The sequence below is a fragment of the Pristiophorus japonicus genome, chromosome 8, assembly GCF_044704955.1.
Source record: "Pristiophorus japonicus isolate sPriJap1 chromosome 8, sPriJap1.hap1, whole genome shotgun sequence".
Classification (NCBI taxonomy): Eukaryota; Metazoa; Chordata; class Chondrichthyes; family Pristiophoridae; genus Pristiophorus; species Pristiophorus japonicus.
Window position 1 is genome coordinate 19,460,625 of NC_091984.1, and position 17,348 is coordinate 19,477,972.

At 45.6% G+C, this 17,348-nt stretch overlaps 1 protein-coding gene across 1 annotated transcript in view; it reads left to right on the plus strand.

Annotated features, from left to right (window-relative positions):
• The window catches only part of LOC139269109 (calcium-activated chloride channel regulator 1-like), a 78,855-nt gene that overhangs the window by 24,468 nt on the left and 37,039 nt on the right, over window positions 1–17,348 (plus strand). The window contains exons 7-8 of the mRNA XM_070888213.1: window positions 5,910–6,134; window positions 6,226–6,403. Of these exons, the coding sequence (XP_070744314.1) occupies window positions 5,910–6,134; window positions 6,226–6,403 (403 nt within the window). The remainder of the gene's footprint in view (window positions 1–5,909; window positions 6,135–6,225; window positions 6,404–17,348) is intronic.

The window sequence follows — 17,348 nt, forward strand, 5'->3', positions numbered from 1 at the left end:
TCAATATGTAACCTTTGCCACACTCTGGGGGGCCATTTCCACGGCTGTAATGGTACTGATGGTGGTTTCTTGCTTACCGATTGACATGTTATACACTGCCTAATAATGTACTCTATATCTTCATCTAGACCTGGCCACCATAAGTAACTGCATGCAAATCTCTTGCTCAAGCACATTCCCAGGTGCTTGTCATGAAAATTTCCGAATAAGTTGGACCTGAATTTATTTGGTATAACCACTCTTGCACCCCACATGATACAATCTTTATCCACAGACAATTCATTTCAACAAACGAAGTATGGATGAAAATATTTCCCTGTTACCTGGTTTGGCCAGCCATTTGCTATGTAATTATACACCTTAACTGGGTCACGTTTGGTTGCTCTACCAATCTCTTCAGCTGTGACTGGCAGCTCATCAATGTATGAAAAATATGATACTTCTTCCCTATCGAGTGTAACTTGTAATGGGGAAGGCAACTTGGACATAACATCAGCATTACTGAGATCAGCTGATCGTCTGTACTCAATGTCACATGACAAAATCAAAGCCCATCTCTGCATTTGGGCTGCAGCTAAAGTTGGAACTGGGAACTTTGGATGGAGGATTGCTGTCAGTGGCTTATGGTCTGTAACGATGGTAAACTTACGACCATACAAGTGTTTAATGCCCAAAGCTTCCATTTCGATTTGCGCATAATTACGCTCACTGTCACTGAGAGTGCATGAAACAAAAGCAATCGGTCTCTCCTCCCCACTAAGGGTACATGAGAGATCACTGCCCCAACTCCATGGAGAGGCATCATATACTAGCTTAATCTCCTTCGATACGTCATAGTGAACTAACATGGTGCTCCCCACCAATTGGCTTTTACACTTCTTGAATGCTGCATTGCATTCTTCTGACTGCTTCCATTGGACTTGTTTTTTCAACAGCTCATTCAGTGGATGTAATACGAAAGCCAGATTTGATAGGAATTTCCCATAATAGTTCAAAAGACCCAAAAATGATCGAAGTTCAGTGACATTCTTGGGAGTGGGTGCATTTCCAATTGCCTCCAGCTTTCCCTTGGTTGGATGTAAGCCATCTTTGTCAACTCTGTGCCCTAAGTACTCCACTGAGTTTTGAAATAACTCACACTTGCGAGCAGTCACTCATACTCTGTTCTTCTCTAGCCGTTTGAACACTTTATTCAATAGATTATTATGGATTTGCCTGTTTGTTGCTGAAATGACTATGTCATTTAAATAACATACTATCCCTTCAATGCCTTGCAAAATCTAGTTCATCACCCCTTGGAATATGGCGGGGGCAGAAGACACTCCAAATAGTAGCCTATTAAATTGATATAGAACTAGATGATTATTTCTAGTCAAGCATGACTTGGACTCCTCATCTAGTTCATTGTAAGCAGGCGTTTGTAAGATCTAACTTTGAGAAGATTTGACCACCTATTAGCGTTGTGAACAAATCTTCTACATTTGGCAATGTATTGGTGAGATTACCCTCTAGAACTTGGTTATCGGTTACTTTATAATCACTACACAACCTTACCTTACCATCTGACTTAGGTACAACAACAATGGGTGTAGCCCAATTCCATAGATCTTAGACATAATGTTCTCAGTCTCTAGTCTTTTGAGTTCTTGCTCAACTTTCTCCTTGAGTGCATATGGTATGGGAAGTGGCTTGCAGTAAACTGGTCTTGTGTCCTTCTGTACCCTGACACTCGTCTTGAAGCCTTGGATCGGACTGCCTGTTTCTCAGAAAAACTTTGGACACTTCTTGATAATATATCCTTCAATGCAAATCTCGTTTCAACACGAAAAATCTCATTCCAATCCAGCTTCAGTGATCCCAACCAATTTCTACCTCATAAGGCAGGCTTGCCTCCTGCCACTACTAAGACAGGAAAGCTCTGAAATTGATCCTTATATTTCACCGGTACGGTGATACGACCTACCACAGGGATTTTCTCCCCTGAGTAGCCTCGCAGCTCTACCTTTGACTTTTCCAGAGGAAAATCTCTCAAAAACTTGTCGAGATATAGCGATTTCGGTAGTATGCTCACGGATGCACCAGTTTCGATTCCCAATCGGTATCCTGGTTCCTACAACGTCTACTTGGATAATGATACTTTTCAAATCACTGTTAGATACCCTTGTGCTCCTGATGATGTGTATCTCTTCATCCTGTTTCTTTTCTTCTATGCTATGTACTCTCTGGGGATTTCTACTTATCATCTTGAAAGTTGGTTTACTTTTCAGTCGGCATTCATGAAGGGGAAATCATGTTTAACTAATTTACTAGAATTCTTTGAGGATATAACGAGCATGGTGGATAGAGGTGTACCGATTGTTTGTAGTTTTTTTAGATTTCCAAAAGGCATTCGATAAGGTGCCACACAAAAGGTTACTGCAGAAGACAGAGGTACGCGGAGTCAGAGGAAATGTATTAGCATGGATAGAGAATTGGCTGGCGAACAGAAAGCAGAGAGTCGGCATAAATGGGCCCTTTTCGGGTTGGAAATCGGTGGTTAGTGGTGTGCCACAGGGATCGGTGCTAGGACGGCAACTGTTTACAATATGCATAGATGACCTGGAAGAGGGGACAGAGTGTAGTGTAACAAAATTTGCAGATAACAAAAGATTAGTGGGAAAGCGGGTTGTGTAGAGGACACAGAGAGGCTGCAAAGAGATTTGGATAGATTAAGCGAATGGGCAAAGGTTTGGCAGATGGAATACAATGTCGGAAAGTGTGAAGTCATCCACCTTGGAAAAAAAAACAGTAAAAGGGAATATTATTTGAATGGGGAGAAATTACAACATGCTGCGGTGCAGAGGCACCTGGGGGTCCTTGTGCATGAATCCCAAAAAGTTAGTTTGCAGGTGCAGCAGGTAATCAGGAAGGCAAATGGAATGTTGGCCTTCATTGCGAGAGGGATGGAGTACAAAAACAGGGAAGTCCTGCTGCAAATGTATAGGGTATTGGTGAGGCCACACCTGGAGTACTGCGTGCAGTTTTGGTCACCTTACTTAAGGAAGGATATACTGGCTTTGGAGGGGGTACAGAGACGATTCACTAGGCTGATTCCGGAGATGAGGGGGTTACCTTATGATGATAGATTGAGTAGACTGGGTCTTTACTCGTTGGAGTTCAGAAGGATGAGGGGTGATCTTATGGAAACATTTAAAATCATGAAAGGGATAGACAAGATAGAGGCAGAGAGGTTATTTCCACTGGTAGGGGAGGCTAGAACTCGGGGGCACAGCCTCAAAATACGGGGGAGCCAATTTAAAACCGAGTTGAGAAGGAATTTCTTCTCCCAGAGGGTTGTGAATCTGTGGAATTCTCTGCCCAAGAGGAAGCAGTTGAGGCTAGCTCATTGAATGTATTCAAGTCACAGATAGATAGATTTTTAACCAATAAGGAAATTAAGGGTTATGGGGAGAGGGCGGGTAAGTGGAGCTGAGTCCACGGCCAGATCAGCCGTGATCTTGTTGAATGGCGGAGCCGGCTCGGGGGGCTAGATGGCCTACTCCTGTTCCTAATTCTTATGTTTTTATGTTCTTATGGCCCCTTCCATTAGTCATCCCACTGCAGCATCCATGTGGCATATTAGGCACACACACTCACAACAATAGGTTGCGTCAAACAATGCATCGGCATATTTACAGCCATTATTAACATAATGAGTGCATCTGTCCATAGTGGACAAAGTTCTCACTCAGACTTCCGCTCTTACCTTCACCCCCTCCCACGCCTAGTGCTTCTCCTCAATGTGGCCTCAGTGCCTCGAGCAAGGCTGCTTGAGAGCTGCTGTGTGAGTGGGGCAGACAGTACAGACAGCCTAGCATGATGCCCTCGACCAGCTCAGGTCCTGGTAGACCCGGCTGTGGACTGCACCACCTCAGGATGGGCGGCAGCAGTCTCGGCTGGATAGGGTGCAGACAGCGGCAGGTGCAAAGTGGAAGTGGCAGTGGTGGGAGCCAGAATGATGTCCTGAGAGAGGACATCACGCTCCATGTCGACCGACATGCTGCCACGCCCCTGGGGCAGAGCCTCAGCATCCGGAGCAATCTGTTGGAGCTCAGATTGCTGGCCTGCTTCGGCACATTAAGCTCCCCTTTGGAATGCTGGGGAAGCACACACGATGGCAGCAGTCAGTGCTTGCGTGGCATCAATGTGACTCTGCATCAGAGCATGATGCCACCATGCACTGACGCTATGCAGCATGCAGGCCTAGTGTGGCTTCAGCCTAGTGTTCAATGGCGACTGCCACATCAGCCATGGCACGCGCCATCATGTCTGGGACTCCATGGTCACCTGTAGCTTCCAATGCCAGGTAGTATCTACCAAGGCTGGGCTCGGGATCTATCGGGGTCTCGGAGCATTTACATTGCGCCTCGCCATGAATAACACCGCAAAATGGCCAGAACTGAATTTCCAGCCCAAATCTGGTCATTATATCATTGCTGGTTTGTGGGAGCTTGTTGGGTGCAAATTGACACAATTGTTGTGTTTCCCCACATTACAACAGTGACTGCAGTTGAAAAGTATTTCTTTCTTTCTTTCTTTCTTTCTTTCTTTCTTTCTTTCTTTCTTTCTTTCTTTCTTTCTTTCTTTCTTTCTTTCTTTCTTTCTTTCTTTCTTTCTTTCTTTCTTTCTTTCTCTATTTCTTATTTGCATAATTATTCACAGCAATGAGTGAAGACTCTCAGACCTGCTTGTTGGTTAAGTTTGAGGAGATGTTTTTCTCTTAACTCTCTGAAGCAGCTTTGGGTGTTTTCTACATTGAAGTCACTATATAAATATAGGTTGTTGTTATTGGATGGAGCCAATTAAAGAGGGGTACTACATTAGGGGGACAAAATCCCGACAGACATTGGAGAGCTTCAAATGGCATCTTATCCCATTAGCAACCCTTCCCAAGGCTGAAGGGGCAAGGGATTAAGAAGTGGAAGGCAGAAAAGAAGAGAAAGATCCACACACGAATCTGCAGACGTGACAGGTAACCAAGGTTTGGCTTTGAAGTGGAGGTGGAGCTGCGTGAATTGGACGTGAGGTGGTTTCCCCTCTGTTCCATTCCATGGTGCCTTCCCCATAGGCCAGAATTACAGCATGTCTGCAAGGAGGTGGGGCAAGTTTCCGGCCAGGCTGATTATTGCTGAACCTGCACGTGCCAACCCTATGCTGCATCTATCCTTGCAACAGTACATGGCTCGACTAATCCAGACTCTAAGAAGGCAGATTACCACCCGTCATCTACAGGTGGATGTCCTAGAGCCTGTGGAGAAAGTTGTTGACAACTTGGCAAGTGTGACCAACCAGGCTTTTGATCAGCCTGGCATACCTGGATGGGGGAATAAGGGGTTAATGTAAGTGGGCAGGCACATGGGATTAGAATACTGCTCATGTTAGGGATAAGCACCACAATGGGCTGCAGGGTATTATTAATGAGGTCATTCATTGGTTATCACCTCTTTCCAGCTCTTCAAAAAGCTTATTTGCAGACATTAGCTGGGCCCCAAGCTTTGGAATTCCCGTCCTAAACCGCTCTACCTCTCTATCTCTTTTTCCTCCGTTAAGACGCTCCTTAAAACCTACCTCTTTGAGCGAGCTTTTGGTCACCTGTCCTAATATCTTCTTATGTGGCTCGGTGTCAAATTTTGTTTGATATCGCTCCCGTGAAGGGCCTTGGGACATTTTGCTATGTTAAAGGTGCAATATAAGTGCAAGTTGTCATGCTGGAGAGGAAAGAATTAAACTAAAAATAAAATTAGATCCTCAGGAGATTATATTAAAATTAACTTTAAAAAATTCTTATTTTAAACACAGTGTATAAAGAAACCAAGCAAATGGGTGTTTGTTAAATTTTATATCTGACTTAATGTACTTTTTGTAAATAGGAGAAACGTATCATCAGACTCCAAAAGGCAGCCACGATATTCTTACTGCAGATCATTGAAGAACAATCACAAGTTGGAATTGTCACTTTTAGCAGTGGTGCAATTATTAAATCACATTTGAAACCGATTGAAGGTGATACTGTGAGGAATGAACTTATACAACTGCTACCTACATCTGCTGGCGGTGGAACAAATATCTGCGCAGGGGTTCAGTCTGGTTTTGAGGCAAGACCGTAAAAGCTTAAAGAATTTTTAATAATCCATTACTTTGAGTTATTACATTTTACGGCATTGATGCTAACTGACTGCTTTGCAGGTTCTTCGTGGTGATGACGGTGCTACAAGTGGTGATGAAATCGTTTTGCTGACTGATGGAGAGGACGGTGGAATACGCAATTGCTTTCCAGAGGTGGAAAAAAGTGGAGCTGTTATCCACACCATAGCATTAGGACCAAGTGCAGCCAGAGAATTAGAACAGCTATCAACTATGACAGGTAATTAGCACTGAAAATCCCTGCAGCATGAGAACACGTCATGTGTTTGTTTCAAGTTCTTTCCTCCACCATTGCAGCGGAGGTGTTAGTAGGTTTACAATAAATAACACTTGGTCCATGTGATGCTCTGGACTGGTTTTGATCACCTGAGGGGGTCAGACAGGAATTTTCCAGAGTATTTTTTCTATTATTGACCCTGGAATTTCAGGCAAAAGTATTAAACGATAATGTTATGAATATCACATGGTGTAACTTCATTGAAAATATATGTTGAAGACAGTGTGTTGAAGTCAGTGAAAATGAGTTTCTGCAGTGAATCTGACATGCAAATTAGCTTCAATGTGTAAATACGCTATAAAGAATTACATGGAAAATGTAGCACAGAAACAGGCCATTCGGCCCAACCAGTCCATGCCGGTGTTTATGCTCCACCCGAGCCTCCTCCCATTCTTCCTCATCTAACTCTATCATCAAAACTCTCTATTCCCTTCTCCTTCATATGTTTATCTAGCTTCCCTTTTAATACATCAATATTTACCTCAACCATTCCCTGTGGCAGCGAGTTCCACATTCTCACCACTCTTTTGGATTTCTTGGTGACTCTGTTATATTGATGGTTTCTTGGTGACTCTGTTATATTGATGGTTTCTTGGTGACTCTGTTATATTGATGGTTTTGCTCTTCCCCACAAGTGGAACACTCTCTAGGGCCGCGATTTCACCGACCGTGGCGAGTCCAGGGCGGCCGGGGTCAGTTGCAGATGGCGACCCCGCTCTTGGCTCCAACCCGCACTGTGTGAAGAATCTTCCATTGATTGGGCTTGTTAAGCCCGCCCTGTGAGATTCCCGGCCAATTAGAGGAAGTGGGTCTGATTACATCAATTGATGGCGCATCATCATCCGGTTTCCTTAAAGGGATCACGGCCAAACTGATTTTTGACAGTGTTCTGCAGCATTGAGGTGCTGCATATATTGACAAGCATTGCACAAAGATGCACGGCTGCACCCAAGCTCTCCCATGACTTCCCCCAGATGCTTATGGAATGAGTTACAGCTCGCAGGGAAGTTCTCTTCCCTTCCAATGGGTGGAAGAGATTTCCCCAGCATACCAATGCAGCCTAGAGGACAATTGCAGGGATGTCGTCAGGAGGACCTGGGTGCAGTGGCACAAACCTTTCAATTATCCCAGGAGATCATGAAATGTTACTGCAAAGCCACACTCAATCTCATCCTGCTGTGTCACTTATCACATCCCCATCACTCTGCCTACATACACATCCTTACTTACTTGCACAACTTACCTTGCACCTACACCCATCCCCCTCCCTCTATCTACATTATCACATGCCCATCTTACTAGCCACCCCTCACACTCATCCTCATCCTTGTCCAATCATATCAACTAACAACACACAAGAATAGGCACTTGGGTCTTTTAGCCAATGTTCATGTAGAGTTTCTGGCAATGTGTTGTCAAACGTTGATATCTTTATTTTGAATACTTTGCGTCCTTTGACAGATTTGTGTGAACCTTTGGAAGTGGCTTAGTGAGTTGTAGTGAATGGTGAGACATAAGGGTAGCCCCCGCAATGATGATAAGTGTGAAAGGAATGGCTTGGTCATTGTAGGGACACTTTATGGTGTTGGTGTGGGGTGGTACCAACCTGACACATCATGTGGCAGCCAGGGTGTACAGCGTCAAGTGAATTAAATGTGGCCATGGTGAGACCATCCCTGGTGATTGCGGAGAAGGTTGGTGTTGTTGATGGTGATGCTGGTGTGTTTAGTGATGTTGGTGTTGGGGCTGATCGTGGTTGGATTCTGAGGACCAAGGTGAGATTTTCTCAAGGGCATAGATGCTAATGGAATAGATGGCAGCTGAAGTTGATCTGTCAATGGTGAGAGAGGTTGCTCCAAGGAGGTGACAGTGGATAGAGAGTTCATGGCAAACACTTATAAACAGCTTAAAAGTGTCTTCCAAATCCTGAAGGCTTCAGCTTCTGAGATTAGAAAGTGAACAGCTGTGAAATGATAGCTTTTATACCACTTCTGCAGCGATCAACTAGTCAAAGCAATGGACAGTCATTCAGAACCCGAGGTACTTGCTGGCGTGAGGCCCGAGCAACAGGAAGCTCCTGAAAAAGTTGGAAATAAGTACCTGGTAAAATTTTTTAAAATACCTTTAAAGTACCGCTTAATGATGTTAATTGGCTGGCCTGCCGCTTGGTGTTGGGTCTGTGAACCACAGTCAGACCCGACACTTTGGAAACTGACACGGAGACGGGTTCAGAGCGGAACTCACCCCGCTGTCAATCACGGTCATTTTGACAGCCGGCCCACCTCCAAACCTACACTCACTGGGCTGGGAAGATTCCGACCATGTGTCCACTCTATCAAAACTTTTCATCATTTTAAAGACCTCAGGTCACCCCTCAGCCTTTTCTTTTCTAGCGAAATAGACCCAGACTGTTCATCCTTTCCTGATAGGTATACCCTCGCAGTTCTCGTATTTGTCCCATTACCATCTCCTTTTGTCTTGTACAATCATACCTTTTGTCATTTAATCTCTCCTGCCTTACATCCTATCACAGACCTTCTCTTTTGTTCTTTCTTCTCCTCCCCCTTTCCCTGCCTCTGCATTTGCTTAAAACCTAACTTTTACCAGTTATGATGAAAGGTTACCAACCTGAAGCCATAACGCTGTTTCTCTCTACACAGATGCTGCTGACCTGATGATTAGTTCCTGCATTTTCTGTTTTCATTTCAGATTTCCAGCATCTGCAGTATTTTGTTTTTGTTGTAGTTCTGGTATCATCCTTGTAAATATATTTTTCACGTTCTCCAGTGACTCTATATCCTTTTTAGAATATGGTGACCAGAATTGTATCCAGTAGTCCAAGTGTGATCTAACCAAGGTTTGATACAAGTTTAGCATAACTTCTCTTTTTCAATTCTACTCCTCTAGAAATAAACCCTAGTGCTTAGTTTGCTTTTGTTATGGCCTTATTGATCAGCATCGCAACTTTTAGTGATTTGTATATTTGTACTCCCAGATCCCTTTGCTCCTCTATCCCTAGAAATTGGATAAGGCCCAAAAATGGCGGGAGCAGTGCCCAGCGCTATTTGCCTGTGTCCGTTCTAAGTGGTGCAGGTATCAGGCAAAATTCGTGTTGCCTGCACATTTATATGATTGCAGCGCTGATCTCAGCACTAAACACGCTGCTGATTGGCTTTGTGATCAATGGGGGAAGGGGGTAGAAATATCGGGTGCAGTCTACTGGCCAATAAAGATTGGCCTAGACTCTCTGTACTACCTAAAGGGGAGGTGCTTTGTTTCATGGTAAAAGCAAGGCATGGCACAACACCCAAGAGAAAGGACAAAACGTTTTTCAGATGCGGCACTGGAGGACTTGGTCCTGGGGGTCCAACGAAGATGGGACGTCCTTTACTTGCATGGGGTCAAGAGGCCTTCAAGGTTGAAAAGCAGAAGGATCTGGGAGAAAATCGCTCAATCCGACACAGTGACGTATGTTGTTCCCAGGACCTGGATTCCTGGGAACAATAGTGCCGTGAAAAGTTTAATAACCTCACACAGCTAGTCAAGGTGAGCGAAGGCTTCAGCAAGTGCCATATCCCACCATCTGCATCACAAACCTCACACACTGCTCAATGCTCCACACTCCCATCACTCACCTACCAAAATCTCGAGCTTTCACCACTCATACCTCACAATCAGAGCTTCACTTCACCCTCACACACTTACCACTGCTGCAACACTCACAACTACATCTCACACCTAGCTCACACTTTCAGCTATTCAATCTCTCTCTCTTACGCAGACCCTCATATCAAGGATGACTTGCTTCCACACCAAAAAGGGATGAATTCACAAGTGTTTCAATGAAGGTCCTAATATTCCAGGTCCCGAACTACATATTGAAGGGTGGAAGATGCCTGTGCGTGGATTTTTTTTAACGTGTGGTGGCTGTTGCACACCAGCCACCACATTGGCTTGACAGAGCTTGGTCTTGTTCCAGTGGCAAGGATTGACCAAGATGACTGGAGACCAGCTCTGCTGCATGGATCCAGTGTGCACACATATCGCAGTGTGGGCTGGCCCGTGCTGCCCCTGGGCCTTCGCCTCTTCTGGCCACCGAACTCACACCTCTCCTGGGCCCCGATCACGTTGCTCTACAATCTCTCGCCATTCCTAATCGTAAACACCCTGATCAGCAAAACATTAATCTTAAACATTCTAAGCAACAGAACATTAATGTAAAACACCCTAACCAACCATACAGAATAGCGCATGTCAGCACTGCGTCCAAAACGTAGTGTGTGTAGATTTAATGAGAAATGGTCAAGATAACTTCTCCAAGCCTGTTCACACCCCAAGATCCCGAATGCAGCTTTCTTTCCTTCTTTCTAACTAAGTAATAGCAGGCACATCACCCAAACACATTGCACTACAGTCACGGACACACTTGCCTTTCTTTTGAAGGAAAATGTGGCTCATGCCCGCAGGGAACAACAGCAGACAGGAGGCAGTCAAGCAACGGTTGACAACCTAACTGACCTGGAGGAAGCGGTGTTCAACATAATTGGAGGGGCTGTGAGAGATTGTTGGTGAGTGGAGAAGTGGGAAGCATTTCTGATGTTGACGGGAATCCTTCTTCTCACATCCCACTTCCCCCTTATCCCACAATCTCTCTTCACTTGGAAGCTGCTGATTGTGTATACATGGATATCTTACAATTCTCCCCCCACCCCCCCCCCCCCTCACCACAACCTGACCCTTGTATCTTTCTGCTTTCAGATACACAGCCTGGCCAGCCTGTCCCTGAACTTGAGGGAGAGACTGATGGAGGAGAAGAGGAAGACAACATCGGCACTACATGTGACATTCGCAGACACCAGTTCAGAAAATGGCACTGTGCACATTATAGAGGGTAGTATAGAGGTGGGATCTACACGTGGTGAGTCACCAGGCACGAGTGGGTTGCAGCCAGGCCAGGGGGAAAGGGCAGCTCCCTGGAGGGTGAGTTTGCACACGAGTTCTGCTCCACAGGGCTCCGTTGATGACTTCGACGTGGCGGCCTTCAGAAGAAGGGTGATGGGCATGCACAAGGAAATGCTTGGTGCAATGGCCAGCCTGCCAGAGAGCCTGTTGTCAGTGTCAAAGAGCATGGAGGAGTCCGGCTCCAACATTGCACGGGTTTTTTGCGCAGAGCTTGGAGCCCATGATTTTCAGGATGGAAATGATGGGCAACTCCAGGAGAGACTTTGTGGACCCACAGATGATGCCAAGTGTATGGTGCGATCTCGCAGCTTCCATTGCAGCACAGGCGGAAGAGGCCCGATATCTCAGTGCCATAGTGGAAGCGCATACATCTTTCCTGCAGTCTCAGCTTGCTGCAACGCTAGCTCAGCCTGGTGCCATCATCGCTGGGCTTACGAGTGTCGAATGGGGCTTGTAAAATGTTGCAACAGTCCAGCATTCTGTGCTCCAGGTTGCAAGGAATGCTGAGACGCCACCCCGGGGGAATGGCAGCGGCTCCGTGGAGCAAGAACCTGCTGTCCTCTCTCAGGATGACAGCTTTTGTCCTATCACCAATGCCACTCCGCCATTGCCCCTGTCAGCCTGCCTCACAGACTGTTGCCAGCCCAGACTGCTGCTGTCTAGACTGCTGCCAGCCCAGAATGCTGCCACCCAGACTGCTGCTGCCAGCCCAGACTGCTGCTGCCCAGACTGCTGCCAGCCCAGACTGCTGCCAGCCCAGACTGCTGCCACCCAGACTGCTGCTGCCAGCCAAGACTGCTGCCAGCCCAGACTGCTGCTGCCACCCAGACTGCTGCCACCCAGACTGCTGCTGCCAGCCCAGACTGCTGCCAGCCCAGACTGCTGCCACCCAGACTGCTGCTGCCAGCCCAGACTGCTGCTGCCCAGACTGCTGCCAGCTCAGACTGCTGCTGCCAGCCCAGACTGCTGCCAGCCCAGACTGCTGCCACCCAGACTGCTGCTGCCAGCCCAGACTGCTGCCAGCCCAGACTGCTGCCACCCAGACTGCTGCTGCCACCCAGACTGCTGCCACCCAGATTGCTGCTGCCAGCCCAGACTGCTGCCAGCCCAGACTGCTGCCACCCAGACTGCTGCCAGCCAGACTGCTGCCAGCCCAGACTGCTGCCAGCCCAAACTGCTGCCACCCAGACTGCTGCCACCCAGACTGCTGCTGCCAGTCCAGACTGCTGCCAGCCCAGACTGCTGCCAGCCCAGACTGCTGCCAGCCCATGCTGAGGTGGTGCATTCTACAGCCAGGCCTTCTAGGTCCAGAGTTGCTCGGGGTCATTCTGCAAGGCCAACTGCAGTCTCCCCCACTGAAAATCAGCAGCCTTTCACCAACCATGTCGTAGCCACTGCGGAAGCACTTCGTAAGCATGGGACATTGTGGCCCCCCGACATCGAGAGAACAGCTCTGCAGCTCGGGCTGTAAAAGAGCTGGAGCGACGTACCACTTCAACCTCCAGCGCGCGCTGCTCCAACTGTGTGACAATTTTGCGATGGGCGACTGGGTGACGTCATCAAAACCCTGGTCGCAGTTTTGGAGCGTGGGCAGGAACATTGGCGGGGCCCAGGTACAGAGGAATGGGAAGGTTGGGGCTTAGGAGCAGTGAGTGTTTGTGGCGTAGGTGCGGCAAGAGATCGTGGCGTAGGAGGCCGTGGCGGAGTTACGGTGATTGTTTTTGTGGTGGAGGAGCAGCGAGAGATCGTAGCGGAGGAGCGATGTGAGATCGCGGCAGAGGTGAGGCGAATGTTTGGCGGAGGAGCGGCGAGAGATCGTAGCGGAGTTGCGGTGAATATTTGTGGCGGAGGAGTGACGAGAGATCGTGGCGGAGGTGTGGCAAATGAGGGTACGGGGCCCAGAAGAGCCTAGAGCCATGGGGTAGCACGGGCCAGCCCACACTGTGATATGTGTGCGCACTAGGTCCGTGCAGCAGAGCAGGTCGCCAGTCGTCCTGGTTAACCCTTGCCACTGGATAAAGGCCTAGCTCTGTCAAGCCCGTGTAGTGGCTGATGTGCAACGGTCACCACACGTTAAAAAAATCCATGCACAGGCATCTTCCACCCCATCAATTAGAGTTCAGGACTGGAATATCAGGTCCTTCATCGAAACACCTGTGAACTCATGTGGAAGCAAGTCATGCTCGTTCGAGGGACTGCCTATGATGATGATGATGACTTCGTAGGAGCACTAGAATAGGCAAAGGAACACGAAAGACTAAGAGAATGCACAAGGGTAATTAGTTGACTTTGTCCTTTTGATTTGAATTTTATAAATTTATGAATTATGTTTGGAATGTTTGTTTTGTGGTGGCTCTTATTTCAGCTTAGTGCCCAGGAAGACACGATCATGTTCCATGACAGTGGGATGTTATGATGGGAAAATGGTGATCAATGGGGATCTGGGGTTTCATTCACTGGAACTGTAGTTTGATGAGATGCTTACGGACAGCCAAAATCTATATCATTAATATAAACTGTGACCAACAGTGGTCCCAGCACTGATCCTTATATGAACCCACTTTCCACTTTCTGCCACTCTGAATAATTACCCTTTACCCCTACTCTCTGCTTTCTGTCTTTCAGCCAGACAACTATCCATTCTGCGATTTGTCCCCTGACTCCACCTTATTCATTAGTCTATTATGTGGTTCCTATTTTGTGGTATGGATGAGATGTTAAACCGAGGCCCTGTCCGCCCTCTCAAATAGATGTAAAAGATCTCATGGCGCTATTTCGAAGAAGAGCAGAGGAGTTATCCCCGGTGTCCTGGCCAATATTTATCCCTCAATCAACATAACAAAAACAGATTATCTGGTCATAATCATATTGCTGTTTGTGGGGGTTTGCTGTGCACAAGTTGGCTGCCACGTTTACCACATTGCAACAGTAACTACAGATCAAAAAGTACTTCATTAGCTGTAAAACACTTTGAGTCATCCGGTGGTCATGAAAGGCGCTATATAAATGCAAGTAGTTTTTCTTTTATCTTATCGAAGGCCTGTTGGAAATCTAGATATATTACATCTGCTGCATTACCCTTCTAAAGTCTCTCTGTTACTCCTTCAAAGGATTGAATGACATTGGTCAAGCATGACTTTCCCTTTTGAAAGCCAAGTTGACTATTCATTATTATATTTTTGGTTTCTAGATGTTTTTCTATTTTCTCCTTTTGTAGGGATTTGATTATTTTTTTCCTATTATGATGTTAAGCTGACTGGTCTATAAATTCCTGGATATGTTCTCTCCCCTTCTTAAATATAGGTATTGTGTTAGTTTTTTCTCACAAATTATTAAATATGTGTAGTAATGCTTCTGTTATGTCTTCCCTAGATTCTATTAAAATATGTGGATGCAATCCATCCGGACCAAAGGTTTTATCCTTTTTGAGTTTGATGAGTTTATTTAATATACCCCCTCTTTTTATTTTGAATTCAATTATTTTACTTCTCATCTCATCATCCGATGTCATCTCCACCTGTTCTATCTCCCTGGTAAATACTGAAGCAAAGTAATTATTTAATATTTCTGTGATCTTTCTATCACTGCCTGTGATATTATCATGTTTATCCCTTAGTGCCCCTATTCCCATCCTGACTTTTACTTTTTCATGTGCCTGTAGAATATTTAACTATTTTGTTTTATGTTCCTTGATAATTTAATTTCATATGTCCTCTTTACCTTTCTAATTGTTTTTCTGACTTCTTTCCGAGTAACTTTGTATTCTCCCTTGTCTTGCTCTCCTTGGCTATCCAGGTGTTTAGTGTATGTCCCTTTCCTTACCTTCAATGTTTCTCTTATGTCTTAATTCATCCATGGTGTGTCATTCGTGTTTAGTTTGTTCTTGTTTTTTAACAGAATATATTTTCCTTGGGCTGTGTTGAACACTGTTGTAAATGTTTCCTATTGTATTCTACATCACTGCTTGCCAATATTATTGTCCATTTTATTTTCCAAAGTTCTATTCTCAGCCTCTCAAAATCAACTTTTCGCCAATCTGCTATCCTGGTCTTTGTCTTCCTTATGTCCTTCTCAATTATTATCCTAAACCATATTATATTCTGGTCACTTCTGCCTCGATTTTCCCCTAGTTTTACTTCTCTTATCTGCTCTAGTTCATTCCCAGATCCAGTATCAAGTCACCCCATGTTAGGCTTCTTACATACTGGGTTAGAAAGGAGTCCTACACACATTGTAGGAACTCCATTCCCTTATCTTGACAAATCTTCTGGAATTTTTTGAGGATGTTTCCAGTAGAGTGGATAAGGGAGAACCAGTTGATGTGGTATATTTGGACTTTCAGAAGGCGTTCGACAAGGTCCCACACAAGAGATTGATGTGCAAAGTTAGAGCACATGGGATTGGGGGTAGTGTACTGACATGGATTGAGAACTGGTTGTCAGACAGGAAGCAAAGAGTAGGAGTAAATGGGTACTTTTCAGAATGGCAGGCAGTGACTAGTGGGGTACCGCAAGGTTCTGTGCTGGGGCCCCAGCTGTTTACACTGTACATTAATGATTTAGATGAGGGGATTAAATGTAGTATCTCCAAATTTGCGGATGACACTAAGTTGGGTGGCAGTGTGAGCTGCGAGGAGGATGCTGTGAGGCTGCAGAGCGACTTGGATAGGTTAGGTGAGTGGGCAAATGCATGGCAGATGAAGTATAATGTGGATAAATGTGAGGTTATCCACTTTGGTGGTAAAAACAGAGAGACAGACTATTATCTGAATGGTGACAGATTAGGAAAAGGGGAGGTGCAAAGAGACCTGGGTGTCATGGTACATCAGTCATTGAAGGTTGGCATGCAGGTGCAGCAGGCGGTTAAGAAAGCAAATGGCATGTTGGCCTTCATAGCAAGGGGATTTGAGTACAGGGGCAGGGAGGTGTTGCTACAGTTGTACAGGGCATTGGTGAGGCCACACCTGGAGTATTGTGTACAGTTTTGGTCTCCTAACCTGAGGAAGGACATTCTTGCTATTGAGGGAGTGCAGCGAAGGTTCACCAGACTGATTCCCGGGATGGCGGGACTGACCTATCAAGAAAGACTGGATCAACTGGGCTTGTATTCACTGGAGTTCAGAAGAATGAGAGGGGACCTCATAGAAACATATAAAATTCTGACGGGGTTAGACAGGTTAGATGCAGGAAGAATGTTCCCAATGTTGGGGAAGTCCAGAACCAGGGGTCACAGTCTAAGGATAAGGGGTAAGCCATTTAGGACCGAGATGCGGAGGAACTTCTTCACCCAGAGAGTGGTGAACCTGTGGAATTCTCTACCACAGAAAGTTGTTGAGGCCAATTCACTAAATATATTCAAAAAGGAGTTAGATGAGGTCCTTATTGCTAGGGGGATCAAGGGGTATGGCGAGAAAGCAGGAATGGGGTACTGAAGTTGAATTTTCAGCCATGAACTCATTGAATGGCGGTGCAGGCTAGAAGAGCCGAATGGCCTACTCCTGCACCTATTTTCTATGTTTCTATGTTTCTATCTCTTTTACCTACCTCTTCTGGCCAATTCATTTTGGGGTAGTTGAAATCCACCAGGATTATTATTCTATGTTTGTTACTCATTTCCCTAATTTGTTTGCATATTTCTTCCTCCACCTCCCTTCCACTATTAGGTGGTCTGTATTAATGTGATTAATGTAATTAACCTCTGTTAATGTGATTGGCCTTTTTTTTTATCTCTTATCTCTATCCACACAGATTCTATTTCTGTCTTACTGATGACTGTGTTACTTTTTTCATTATGTTATTTCTAATAAGTACAGCTAGTCCTCCTCCCCTTTTTCCTACTTTGGCTTTTCTAAATATATTAGACCCTGCAATGGTTAATTCTCAGTCTTGATGTTTCTGTAGCTATGTCTCAGTAATCCCGAATATAT